Source organism: Lingula anatina, chromosome 7 (genome assembly GCF_051362555.1).
Source record: "Lingula anatina isolate TDL-2025a chromosome 7, LinAna3.0, whole genome shotgun sequence".
In the NCBI taxonomy this organism is placed as follows: domain Eukaryota; kingdom Metazoa; phylum Brachiopoda; class Lingulata; order Lingulida; family Lingulidae; genus Lingula; species Lingula anatina.
Genome location: NC_141773.1, coordinates 10,283,669 through 10,296,492, shown reverse-complemented (window position 1 = coordinate 10,296,492; position 12,824 = coordinate 10,283,669). Strand labels below are relative to the sequence as shown.

General features: G+C 39.3%; 1 protein-coding gene and 1 long non-coding RNA gene across 4 annotated transcripts; one reads left to right on the top strand and one right to left on the bottom strand.

The window, feature by feature from the left end:
* The first annotated feature begins 5,432 nt into the window (after window positions 1-5,432).
* On the top strand, window positions 5,433-8,037 carry LOC106160911 (uncharacterized). Of its 3 annotated transcripts, none has more exons than XR_015335354.1 (2): window positions 5,433-5,582; window positions 7,107-8,037. It is a non-coding gene; the product is annotated as an uncharacterized LOC106160911 (long non-coding RNA). The 3 variants fall into 3 exon arrangements; XR_001238181.2 differs by having other exon boundaries at window positions 5,437-5,582; window positions 7,104-8,037; XR_015335355.1 differs by lacking the exon at window positions 5,433-5,582 and adding an exon at window positions 6,623-6,739 and having other exon boundaries at window positions 7,104-8,037.
* Window positions 8,021-12,641, bottom strand: LOC106160910 (carboxylesterase 1D). Its single transcript, XM_013537683.2, has 5 exons — window positions 12,241-12,641; window positions 10,840-10,978; window positions 10,465-10,633; window positions 8,966-9,859; window positions 8,021-8,762 (listed from the first exon to the last, which is right to left on the bottom strand). Exons 1-5 carry the CDS (start codon window positions 12,532-12,534, stop codon window positions 8,489-8,491), a joined length of 1,770 nt encoding a protein of 589 aa, XP_013393137.2. The 5' UTR covers window positions 12,535-12,641; the 3' UTR covers window positions 8,021-8,488.
* Between the last annotated feature and the right edge of the window lie 183 nt (window positions 12,642-12,824).

The window sequence follows — 12,824 nt, the reverse complement described above, 5'->3', positions numbered from 1 at the left end:
TTAAACTAAGAATTTGTTGGAAATGTGTGCCGAGAGCTGGGAGAATGATGGCATGGATTGCTTAAAATATTTTTTTCATTCTTGTTAATCTGAAATAGTAAAGGTTTATTTCAGGGAATGGGAAAATTAATGCTAATGGATTACTAACAAGACCAAAATACTGTACACAAAGTCAAATCGTAAGACGTAAAATTAGATTCACAAGGACAGGATATGAAAAAGAAGCGTGAATAACAAGGTTTTCTATTTCAACTATTCTTACTTTAGCAAAAAGCTTTTTGGGCACAGACATCAAAAGGATTTTCAATTAAAACCAAAGCAAGCATGCATCATATATAGCCTGCGTTACGATCGCTGGTTATTTACTAGTAGGTTTTAAGTTCCTCTTAATCGGTCAAAACAATGGCAGGCCAACGTGTTTAACAGAAGAAAGAATTGTTGGAACTGTTCTAAGACACATAGAATCGAACCACACAAAGTAAACGGATCATTGAAATGAAACTCACACCAGGCCTTGGTTAAGTTCAAATGTTCCTGAACTTAGTTCCGGTAGTTATATCAACAACAACACACATGAATGAAGTGCTGCTTAAAAAGTGACCTTAATATGGAGTTCGTGCCATGCGGGTTGAAATTCTATCAAGGATTTCGTTGCACAAAGACGCAATTTAAATTCACTTGATATAAGTGGATGGAAACAACCCATCCCGTAACAATAAAAAATACGCTTCTTTAAAAAGACATACATGTATGTGAGCGTGCGCTCGTGCGCACTTGTTTTTCTATAGGCTGCATTTGAACTATTCTTTTTTCATATCATTTTAAAGATATTTTGAAACATAAACGTTAGATATTAAAATATCTATGATTAGGTATAAAGTTATTGTGGTCGTATGGCTTCGTAACCATATATACGCTTCACAGACATAAAAAGTACAGGGTGTCCCCAAAAATGTTCTCACTCTTTGTATGCCTATTTTATGTTAAAATATTTTTGTGTCTGAAAACATTAGAGTTCTCTTGAATGCCATGTTATTTTGTAAATATTCCACTGATTTCTTAAAATTTCTTTTATTGAAATAAAACAATTAGACTCGTATCTCTGTCAATTAACATCAAAATCAAAACAATATACGTGAATAAAGGGCAACCCAAAAGTGACTACATTTTGAACACACTGGATAAGGCGTGTTGGTATACAGTCGCGTTCTCATGGGGTTTTTCTCGAACCAGGAAAACTGAAGCAGACGTCCTGCTCTTTAACATAACCACCGAGGTCTATATCTTATCAGGTCCTCTGCATTTGGGGCTTAAATCTGAAGAAAATGTGGCTCAAAAAAGGAAACGCGACAGAAAAACCACGATAATGGCGGTTCTCAGTTTACGTGTGAGATAATACTGTCATCCGAGCGATATATGATAGTACTCTTGATGCCATATATTTATGATATGATATGTGGCCTCTTCCATACACATTTTATTCGGTTTCAGGCGTGAATTGAGAGTACTTTCTCTCGGTATGTTATAATAGGGTGTCATGCGTAGCATCAAATATTCCAAATTCCTATTCAGAGCCTCCGTTTACCTGGGATTTAGGGACACATGAGCTCGGAGTTGAAGCACTCTTACTTCTAGTTGATTGAACGTCGCCTATTTTGAAAACGCTATTATTGCATTTGCATGTCTTTAATATCTTTGAGAGAATGTAAGTTCTGGTAGAAATGAAAGCGTTTTGGAGGATATCCATTAAATGCAAAATCTTTCGATATATTGAGATGCACTGTTTTCTCCCAGCCTATACTTCTCTCAGAAAGGAATGAAGTTTGCATATGTAGGTAGTATATTACGAGTAGCAGGGGCGGATTGAGGGCGTCTTCTGGGTCTTATGGAAGACTGTCGGGTTTTTAAGTTAACATTGACGGGTATATAATTTTTTCTGTCGGAAGACGGTCAAAAATGGAGGATGGAATAACATAGATAATTTGGAAAACTGTCATAAAATATCTCTGGATCCGCCCCTGAGTAAAGGCCCAGTCACAAATCAGTTGCGATGCGTCGGGGATGGGTAAAACCCGGGAAATTTGAACAAAATCTTGAGACAGATCTCACGATTTTGCACCCGTCGGAGGCGCTCTCCGGACGCCTGCGGGTTGTCGCAGATTTTTTAGACATCACCACACCCGTCGCGGTCCCCAACTTTGAACTTAAAATTTTAAGATTGCTCGCAAGATTTTTCACCCATTTTGGGCATCCCAGACACAATCTCCGATGACCTACGATGCCCTCCGATTAATCGGAGGCGTCCTCCGAATAATCTGAGACTAGTCTCAATATTCTGTGTGGGATTGGAAAATCAGGTTGAGATTCAATGTCTGCGAGTAGTCTCCGGCGCCCTCCGACTGAATCGGAGGCGCCCTGCGACGATTCGTACGCTTTATGTGATCGTCTCCGACGAATCGTACGGTGGAATCGTAGTAAATCGCCGTGTATATAAGGGCGCCTCCGACCGGATCGCTAAAAGTTTGAGACGCTCTTGCTGCAGGAGGCTGTGACAGAAGATTTTGAAGATGCAATCGGAGGCGATCGGAGGCTAATCCCACGATTTTTCGACAAAACCGGGTCAAAATCATTGAAAAAATCTCAGACAATGTGACTGCTCCACTTTTATTAGGATTATTGCTAGGATTGTTCAAGGATTCTTTATTTTCTACGACGACCCCCGGCCAAAACTAATCCCCGACAGATCGCCGACATTGTGACTGGGCCTTAAGTCTGAGAGAGAGAGAGAGAGCTTACCCATATTCAATCATTCAATCCGTTTTAGAACAGCAAAATATTTTTGTTTTAGCTATATCCCTTGCTAGAGTTCTCTTCGTAACTCAAATTTGAATTCAGTACCATAAGTAGTACACATGCACCAAGTAGGCCTACTGCTCCCACTCCCTATCTCACGATCCCATCCATGGGGACTCTCGCTTGCGGAGAATATTGACGAGAGTTTCACCCCTAAGGGTTTCACAAATCTCCAGCTGAATATCTTGACGAGACTCTGGCGGTGTGTCGTTTTGTGTATTGTTTTTCCCTTAAAGGCATTTGTAAATAAGAAGCTGAATAGGAGGTTAGCTCTTAATGTCTCAATTATTTTCTCTAGTGCGCAAAAAACAGAAGATCTATATGCGGGTCACATCTGTAATTTTTGATATTGTTTCTCCTCCAAACATTGAAACCTCCAACATATTGCTTTAAATAAGTAATTAATCAAGTCATTAAGTTTTTTTACATTGATGAGTTGTTTCAGTAATTATACAACAGGTTAATTTAGAGAACTATATAAGACTCGTGTATTTGAAATAAATCGTTGACTTATTGCCAGTAGTGTTATCATAAATGTCACAGAATGATCAGAATTCTCTTGGCTCTTACTTGGTATGTCTCTAAACTTTTGTATTTTCTTCCCCTTTAACGTTAGTCAAAATCTTCCCACATCGCACCATTTGGTACTGTGGTTTTCTTCCCGAGGATATGAAATTCTACCACACCGGATTCTAACAAAAAAAAAAAAAATAATAATAATAAAAAAAATAAATAAATAAATAAAATCCGACAAATTACTTTGCATGTGCTATAGATTGCAGAACTACTGTACATGGACGGCAATGTTTTAAACCTCTGCGATCGCATATATCGATTGCTAATCGTACTCTTAACAGCAGAATTAAGCTAGAAAACTAAACACAGAAATACATAATAAAATATATGAAGAGCATGCGGTGGTAGAGTTGGGGGGCATGTGATCTTTTTTTTCACTCTCCGACCACAGGGGTGCGCTAGTTGTCTGGTATACGTACTTAAATGTGGAAAGCGCCCCACAGTGTGATTTTGTACGTATTTTAAAAGGACCCTGATATCAGTGAATAAGCTTTTTTTTGGATAGGGAATTAGATACCTAGAGATAATTAAAGATTACAACACCTGTATACTCCCTGAACTTCCTCCTCTTCCAAATACAGGGGTCGCAGTTATTATTGTGGACATTTTTGTTGAGGCGGCTGACTCAGACCAAAATGACTGTCTATTTATCTAGAGACATATCTGTGAATATCTGTGAAAAATCAATCTGTCACCCTGGTAGAGGGTAGTGTCAAGAAGGGATAATAATTTATGAAAGAAATAGAATCAACCGGTGTTGAAATGAATGGCCTTTAATAATGAATAACATGCATGACCATCTCCTCTCCTTGTTCGTAAAATAATCACTTAAAGGAGCAACTGCCCCATGGCTCTTTGATGTTTTTACTAACAGTCGACTATTGTTGGTTGACATTTATGTACCCTTAACAGAAAGGAATGTCTGACAGGCTAGATCTCTGTTTATCACTTCGAGGGGCATTTAATTTTTTTTTAGAAGTTTTGAAAATTAGTTTCATTACCTGTGCACGTGAATGTCGGAGTAGAACCAAGTTATTAGCGACGCCAGTTTGGTGTTCACGCAGACAGGGATAAAACGGGTTATCGAAGGGTTCAATATACATCAGAGAGAATTACGCTTCTGATCTTGTTTTATTTATTCCTGTGTGAATTCAATTCCAGTTGGCACTTGTACCTGTGAACTAGTCATTGGACCACTTGGGGATGTGTCGGTAGTTCATATTTCTGCCTTTTCATAACAAAAATGCAACGTTCAATATATATATTTTTCTCTCTATTAACACCCTCTGTATAATCTTTTAAGTTGGAGGGACTGATGTCTGCGTAAATAAAAATAGTCTTAGCTAAGGGATTGTTGCTTGCTCTCTTCACTCTCAAACTCGACCTTAAACCAGCCGTTTTAGGATAATGCATATATTTATATATGAATGCCATTATGCGGCAGAGAGTTACAGTATTGGGTTGCTAGCAGCAATTTTAACTGGTTTTGGTTATATTTTGGGGGGTTGGGCGGTTATGTGCAACCAACTTTTTTCCATTGTTGGAACACCTGACATGAACGGGCGCATTTCAGTAATGAGTACTGTCAATGGGGAAAACGTCGTTTGGTCGGGTTACTTTAGGTTAGTGTGAACGCACCCTTGCAGTCTGGCTGTCATCCACCTGTGTGTGTCACCAACTTGCCGTGCCCGCAAGGTGTTGTCCGCCCTCTTTTCTGCTGTAGTCGTGAGAGGTTCCTGATGTTAATTTTTTTCAAGATGTATAAGAATTCGAGCGAGGGAGCGACCGAGAGAGAGGGGGAGGGTTCAGTTACGTGAAATATGTGGTATTAAAAGGGGCACGCATGCAAAGGCGTTTATTTTGAAACATTTATTTAGATCGTAGACGTTTTAACGTTGACATCGTAGACATTAAAATATGAACCCACTTAATTTTTCTATACACACTCGGATGACACACATTTTTTTTTCATAAATGCCCTTACCCTCGCAGGCCCCTACAAAAAAAAAGAAAAAAAACGAAGCATGTTGAGCAAATATTGCACCACACTGACAAGTACAGAGACACACTGATAGATCAAATCCATCTCAAAAAGTGAAAAGATTTAAGCAAGGACCACTTCGACGACACTCAAACATGTCGGACCGTTATTCGTAAGTGTTCTAGCTTATTTGATATCAATGTATGGGTTTATTATGGGTTAATGATAGCCAGGTTCTAGGGCCGACTCGTGCATAAGTGTCGGGTTAAACTACAGGTGGAGTATGCGGCATCTCGAGTCATCGGTGTCACATCTGACCTGACACCCGGCCCCTGAATTTTAGATGCCACATGGGATAGTTTTTGATCTTTCAAGCTTTTATATACATATACATATACATATACATATACATGTACATATATGTAGACTGAAAGCTAGGGACGAGGAAGATGGCTCACTTCAGACCTGAATTTCGAGGTGAGAACCTGTGTAGCGATGACCCAAGGTCACTGGGAAAGATTGAGTAGCTACACGTACCCCCGTCAAAGTGTACGCTTTATCAGAAACACAGATTGATTTTAATATACAGATGAATGATGATACTTTTCTGCACTGTGTCAGAGAAAAGTGCACATAATTACCTGATATCCTGGTAGAGGGTAGTCAAATAAAGTGGGTCACCAAGCAGTGAGTTTACAGGCACAGAGAGGACACGTCAGGAACTTGTCGCGTTTGTGTCAAACGCGTCGCTCCCGACTCTTCCGTGCAGAATGCACCGTTCAGTCAAAAACTCCGAAATTTAGAAAATTCTGAAATGATTGCGATTTGTTAAGAAAATGTGTCGAAACGAGGGCGAAGAATAGTTCACGAAGAGGGGGTCCAGGGAGGGGGTTCTAGGTGACCCATAGATCCCACCGGTAAACATTAAAAATTGGGCTGTGATTTAATTTTGGCAATTTTTATAAAAGGACCAATGCCTAGGTAGTGTGAAATTATAGTCCCCTGAAGGGCATTTAAGGGTGTTCACTTTAATCTGTCTACAATACTGAATTTGATTACTTCACTTGATGGGGAATTAATAAACCCGTCTACCGGGCACCCATTAAAATGATTCATGTAATGAGGAAAAAGTTAATAGGCCTACGAGATAACGGTATATGAGCTCATGGATATATACAGAATGCGTTGAGAGTATTCTTTGTAACTAACCACATTAACTATTAGCATACAAATGACATTCACACAAAATTACTGAACCATCCACGACAGTGTAATAGAAAGATCAGAATATTCATATGACAGTGAGGCGAGTGAGGCGGATATGAAAAGGTCACAATTCATATATGTTAATTTTTGCGGAATATTCGACTATTTGTGAAGATGACTCCCTGCGTGCGTTTGCATAAGTGTGCACGCTTTCTTTTTCGTTAGTGCATGTGTCTGGAGCATGTGTGCGTGTGCTTGCGCATGCATGTCTTTGTAGCAATTAAGTTTTCTATAAACTAATAGTAAATTGTTAAAATTCAGCTATGAATAATCAGATGTTAACGGAATTTTTATTGCTTTCTATCTTTTCATGCTATTTATCGATTCACTTTTCTGTTTGTTCATTCAATCACCATTCAGTTTTATTTATTTATTTATTTATTTATTTATTTATTTATTTATTTATTTATTGTGTCTGTCTTTGCAGCAGCAGCATGCCTAAAACCCATGGAGAACAGGAGAAGGAGAAATGGAAGAATGAGAAGGACAAGAAGGAGGAAATAAGACGGAACATGAAGAAAAATGTTCGGGCAAACCGCCAGGACCCGCACGCGCGTCGTCGCTCCAGCAGCGGTTCTTCAAGCGGGGGGTTTGGAGTCTTTGACTAGTCAAGGACAACGGCGTCATTGAGACCCTGACGGGAAACTGATTGAGGCTTTCAGTTTCGAAATTTATGAAAACTACATGTATTACTTGATAGTTTCAAGAAGTTTATCTAGGTTGAGGACAACCGTCTGTGGGTGTATTTGATCTGTAGATTTTGACAGCAAACTTTGCATCTGTATTGCTTTGTGTTAGGGTATCCTGTGTGATTTTAATGTAGAAATATATGTTAACAAAGAACAACAAACATAAACAACCATTTCATTTTTGGTCGGCATCGTTTGATGTCAAAGACCACCATCTGACTAGAAGTCAAACTATATCAGTGTAGAGGAAATTGACAGTCTGTTTCTCCAAGAATTCAACGTTGGGCTTTCAACCCCAGCAAACAGGCGACATGAACAAGCGTGTTGGTATTCCAGAACACGTCCTAGTGCAGCGGGACTTTGCTTTGTCTCTCCTAGACTGTGACATTCGATTATCTTGCTTGTTAATGAGTATAACATATTATAAGCTTAATTAACGTAAGGTCCCCTTGGGAGCCCAAATGATTCGTTTCTGTACAATGTAGGTGTGGTGTGGTGTGGCTAGGCCAAAAAATAAAAAAAAAAACTTTTAAAAACTTTAGTCTAAAATCTAACAAATTGTCTTTTTATCCCCGATTTCCTATCACAAAAATTTACCACCCAGTGTGTTTTATTCAGTGTTCACGCTAAATATATAATAACAATAATAATAAAATAATAATAATAAATTTATTTATTTATCTGTTTTAGTCTAAAATCCAGTAAATGTTCAGACATAACCATAAAATTCATAAAAGTTTGCGTAGTGAGGATTTTTCAAAACGGACCACAAACTTGGGCCGTAACTAAGAAGCTGGAAAGCAGTAAAGGTGGTAGTTACACGGTAGTATTAAAAAGAATGTGGACTATCAACTGGAGAGTCCTTGCCTACACCACAGCTGCAGTTATCCCTACCAGGACCGCAGATTAATTATGTTTCTTCAGACAAAGTGCAAAATACATGCGTATACACACTATATCACAAAGCCAACCTAAAGCTACAATGTACTTACTGTTCACAGGGAGTAGGAATCAAACACTGTATATAAAAAGATGTCCTTTGGGCAAGGCATTTTCTTTAACGTTATTTTTACACATGGATACAGAACCACGGTAATATGATAAAGCAGGAAAAGGGATGCCTTCAATTAAGTAACTTCGAGGCGTTTAACATGATAAGGATGGCAAGCATGGTGCTCAACTGGACTAGGCTACCTTCACTAGCCACCGGCGTCGTGGACGGAGCGGAAGTGGTGGGCCTGGCGAGTATCGCAGGGATGGTGTCTAACCACAGGTTAATGCGCCGTGGTATGACGTCAGTTTTATTGATGATGACGTCACCGATGTCTAGATATTCTTCCCTCGTATACGTATACTCCGGCCATGGACTTGGAACAGTATCAGGGGTGTTAGGGTTTCTGGAATGTTACAAATATTGCAAAGCGTAAGTTGTACGCACTAGAATCGCTTATTTTAATTATTATTATACATAATATTAATAGTCTTGTCTCATTTTGCTGATTACCATAAATTCCTTAATCCAAGAAAAAGTGTGAAAAATATCCAGCAGAAGTAGATACACACATCTATACATCTTTAACGTTTAGGTATTCAAGCTTACCCAGTTTTTGCAAAGTTTGCCAAATAGGTCATAAAAGCTCTGGATGTGTTCCCCTCTATTCCTGTCAAGTTAGAGTTGAATTGAGCAGCACTATCAGGTCCTAACATGAAGGCGATATCGTCTCCGTGGTTCACCCCCTTAAACCAGTCTGGTACGGGTAGGAGATGCGGGAATGACGGCTCCTTGGTGAAATAGTAAAGAAAGGTGGAGCCACCGGGCGCTAAAAGATGACTTCTGAGAAAACCAACTGTGGGCACAGAAAAAAGGGTATCAGTATACAGGTTGACCATTAGACGTCCAGTCCTTTCCATGTCGGCATTTGCATCGTAGTAAACTTCTCTCAGTTTCTGTGCAATTTCATCTTTGTGATAGACGGACGCACCGGCAGCAAACTGAGGAATCAGGGTGTCCCTCATATAGGTGGGCGGCACACCAAAGGTGATGTTGATAGTTGGGAAAAAATGGTTGACTCCTCCATCAGAATCCGTAAATCCACCCATGTAATCCAACGAGAAAAAGTTTTTCATAACAGTTGAGTTGATATCTTTCAACATTTCCACCACAGGAAGAGGAAACATGTCGCCATCGACGACAGGTCCAAAAGGGTATGAGTTACGTCCTGGGAACATTGACTGGTCGGACGCTCTGAGCAACGAGGTTGCATTAGTTGCACGGAGACAGGCGACCAATTTTGCCTTTTCCGATGCAGCGGCGTTACACCCAAGAGATTGTCCAACCTTGGTAGCGACCTGAGGTCCGTCTCTCACCCAGGCCCAATCACTTAGCGCGGTGCCACTCATGGATATAAAACGATGGAAAAGATCCCTGGAGGCTACCGTCATAGCTAGTTGTGAAACGATACAGCCACCTGCCGATTCCCCGAAAATAGTCACACTGGAAATGATAATTTAGATACATGCAATAAGTCGACACTTTTTTCATTAAATTTCGATCGATTGTTTAAAGTGTTACTTAAAAAGACTGACTCACATTTTACTTAAAGATCCACCAAATTACATATACAATGTAGGAAACAACCAATTGAGTACACGTTACTTAGCATTTTTCCCCTTCGGTATAAATGATATCCGTTTTACATGTGGATTAAATATTATATTATTTACAGATAATGAGAATGAGATTATTTTTCTACTAGAAATATTTTTGTTTTGTACATGTATGTCTCACTACCAGTACACTGGCCTTTATAAGACGCCAGTGACTTGTGAGTGGTCGGTCTCGTCTGTTTTGTCTCACTCTCCCACGTATTAGGTTCAAATTTCAATGCGATATTTTATGTAAATGTAGATATATGTTAGGTATATTACTGTTTGTGCTTTTATATGTTAAATAAATGCATTTTGAGCTTACAATAACTTTGTACATATTATAATTAATCGTATTTGAAGAACGTAACTACTATGTAACGATTGCGTTTGCTTTACATTGGCTCACTACGTGTCTCGCCTACATGTATCTACCAGAGATTAAGCACGTACTTTTTAGGGTTTCCCCCAAAGTTTTCTATGTTGTCTTGCACCCATTTGAGTCCCTCTATTAGATCCCAAAGTCCAGCGTTACCAGGAGCGTTGACGTCACCAGTGGTCAAAAATCCAAATGGACCCAGGCGGTAGTTGACCGATACCACGATGACGTCAGTTTGTACCACTAATGACAAAGAAGATATTTCTGAATTTTTAATATAATTAAATGCATCTGTTATGCATGCGGTCTGAGAATCGTCCTGTTTTAGTCCAATTCTCTTTTCTGTCACTGACTGGAATCGTTTTTTGTCCATAACTTGCCATACGAACTGCACGAGTTATAGAGTTTGAAAATTAGAGTTTACCAAAATATCGAACACTATGACGTACCAAATTCATTAAAAAGGTAGATACTGGTTCCTCCGATGGTGAAAGCCCCGCCGTGTATCCAGACCATTACCGCCTTCCTGTTAGTGTTACTCACAGTCCCCGGGACAAACACATTCAGGGTTAGACAGTCTTCAGACAGCTGGGGTGAAAAAAATTATAAGTAAATAGTTAACGCTGCTGTCTATTAATGTCACGTTCAAAAAGTTTAACTAATCAAAACATTTAACAAAAAGCATCATTGTTCACACTTTCCCTCAATCACACTTAGGCCCTACGCCCGTGCGAACTTTTGAACTTACGGGTGTTGTTGTGATTTCGTGGCACTACCGTATGATTCTGTCGAAAAATATAGCCAGTCCATAGGATCCCCTGCCTTGATTCTGGCAAACACAACATAAATCTCTCCTTTTCATGTTTTACTTCTTAAACGCAACGACAATTATCACCTTACAATTTCCAGCTGATTGTTCCCTTAAATTAAAAATCTCACATGGTCTTTGAGTCCAGATCGACTTTAAATGCATCATTATGATATGAACGCTGAGCAAGCAAGCCCAGTTTAAAGGTGCTTTTATCTCTCTATTGACAATTTTGTTAAAGTGTTATAAGGACTTTCTTGGTACAATTAATACCCGTAGAAATTATACTATTACTTTTATGCATTTTTGAGGATATATAATTATGACCGGTTTGGGTGGGAAAACTGCTTGGCGTTACATGTACCATGGACGTGGACGTGAGAGAAAAGGGTACATCCCAAGCTTAGGAGTTCAGCTTATGATATTGACCTTTATACGAAATACAGTGCATTACTGGTTTTAACAAGAATGTAATATAATTAATTTTTCGACTAAAGTATAACAATTGTGGACTGCCAACTGGATCCAATCGGTGTTGTAAAAGACCTACCTCTATCCTCTCCAACTGGTAAATCTATGATGAAAATGGCACTTTATTTATACGACAGATCGCAAAGCGTTAGGATATGTTTTCCAAACGATAATCAAACGTTAGGCAAACGTTAAATATGCTAACCGATCGTTACAGATATTTCAGTGCGTTCAATGCGTCACGCTAGGTATTACTACATCCCAAATTTACACGATGATCGGTTGCTTAGTAGATTTTTAACTTATGGGTACCCTTATAGCAAAGTACATAAATGCGGAAGGGGTGGCACTTTTATTTATTTATTTATTTATTTATTTATTTATTTATTTATTTTTGAGGGGGGATATAAATATGTGGCCAAAGAGGTAAAATATTAAGGTAAAATATTACATAAACTTTGTTAAAAAGCTTTAATTAAGACTTTTCGAATGCAACAGCAGACATGCTCTCTCTCTCTCTCTCTCTCTCTCTCTCTCTCTCTCTCTCTCTCTCTCTCCACCGTCTAAATACCTGAACATTGTAAGGAATGAAGACAGTCCTGTCAGTGGTATTCTGCATGCACGCCGCACCGAAAGCGGTGGTCTGCTTAACCCCAGTCCAGTTAGAGGGCGGCTGTGGTTTCATAAACCTCAGAGCTCCTACAGGTGGTTCAGCAAAAGGAATCCCTAAAAACTGATTCACAGAATGCCCCGCTACTGTTTTCACAAGTCCTTGTATCACACCATTTTTCGTGGTAACTTGAGGCTGGGCCGCCGCGGCAGATATACAGTATAATGCGAGAGTCAGAACCGATGATGACGCCATGCTAAAAGTAATATGCTGCAACAAACCTACCGTCCCAATGGGAGTGTTCTAGATTAGTACCAAAGAATACATGGTAGGTCACCCGTGCGACGACAAAATTACTTGATTTTACTAACCTTAAGCTATTCCTAGAGGCTTCGTCATCTACAGTCACGGCTATTGAACTGCACGAATGTTTGAGCATCGTTGTCGTAGTTGAGAAAATTTCTCAACAAACGCAATCAGGGCCACTACTGGCAGAACTATGATAATTGCAATTGTATGTTTAGAAAGCGTTTCATTATACCGGT

Excerpts from the sequence above, each read along its gene's own strand:
- LOC106160910 (XM_013537683.2), bottom strand. The coding sequence starts at position 12,534 with ATGGCGTCATCATCGGTTCTGACTCTCGCATTATACTGTATATCTGCC. Across the intron at positions 10,634-10,839 it reads CTACCTTTTTAATGAATTTG|TGGTACAAACTGACGTCATC; the intron begins GTACGTCATAGT and ends CTTTGTCATTAG. Across the intron at positions 9,860-10,464 it reads TTTGGGGGAAACCCTAAAAA|TGTGACTATTTTCGGGGAAT; the intron begins GTACGTGCTTAA and ends TATCATTTCCAG.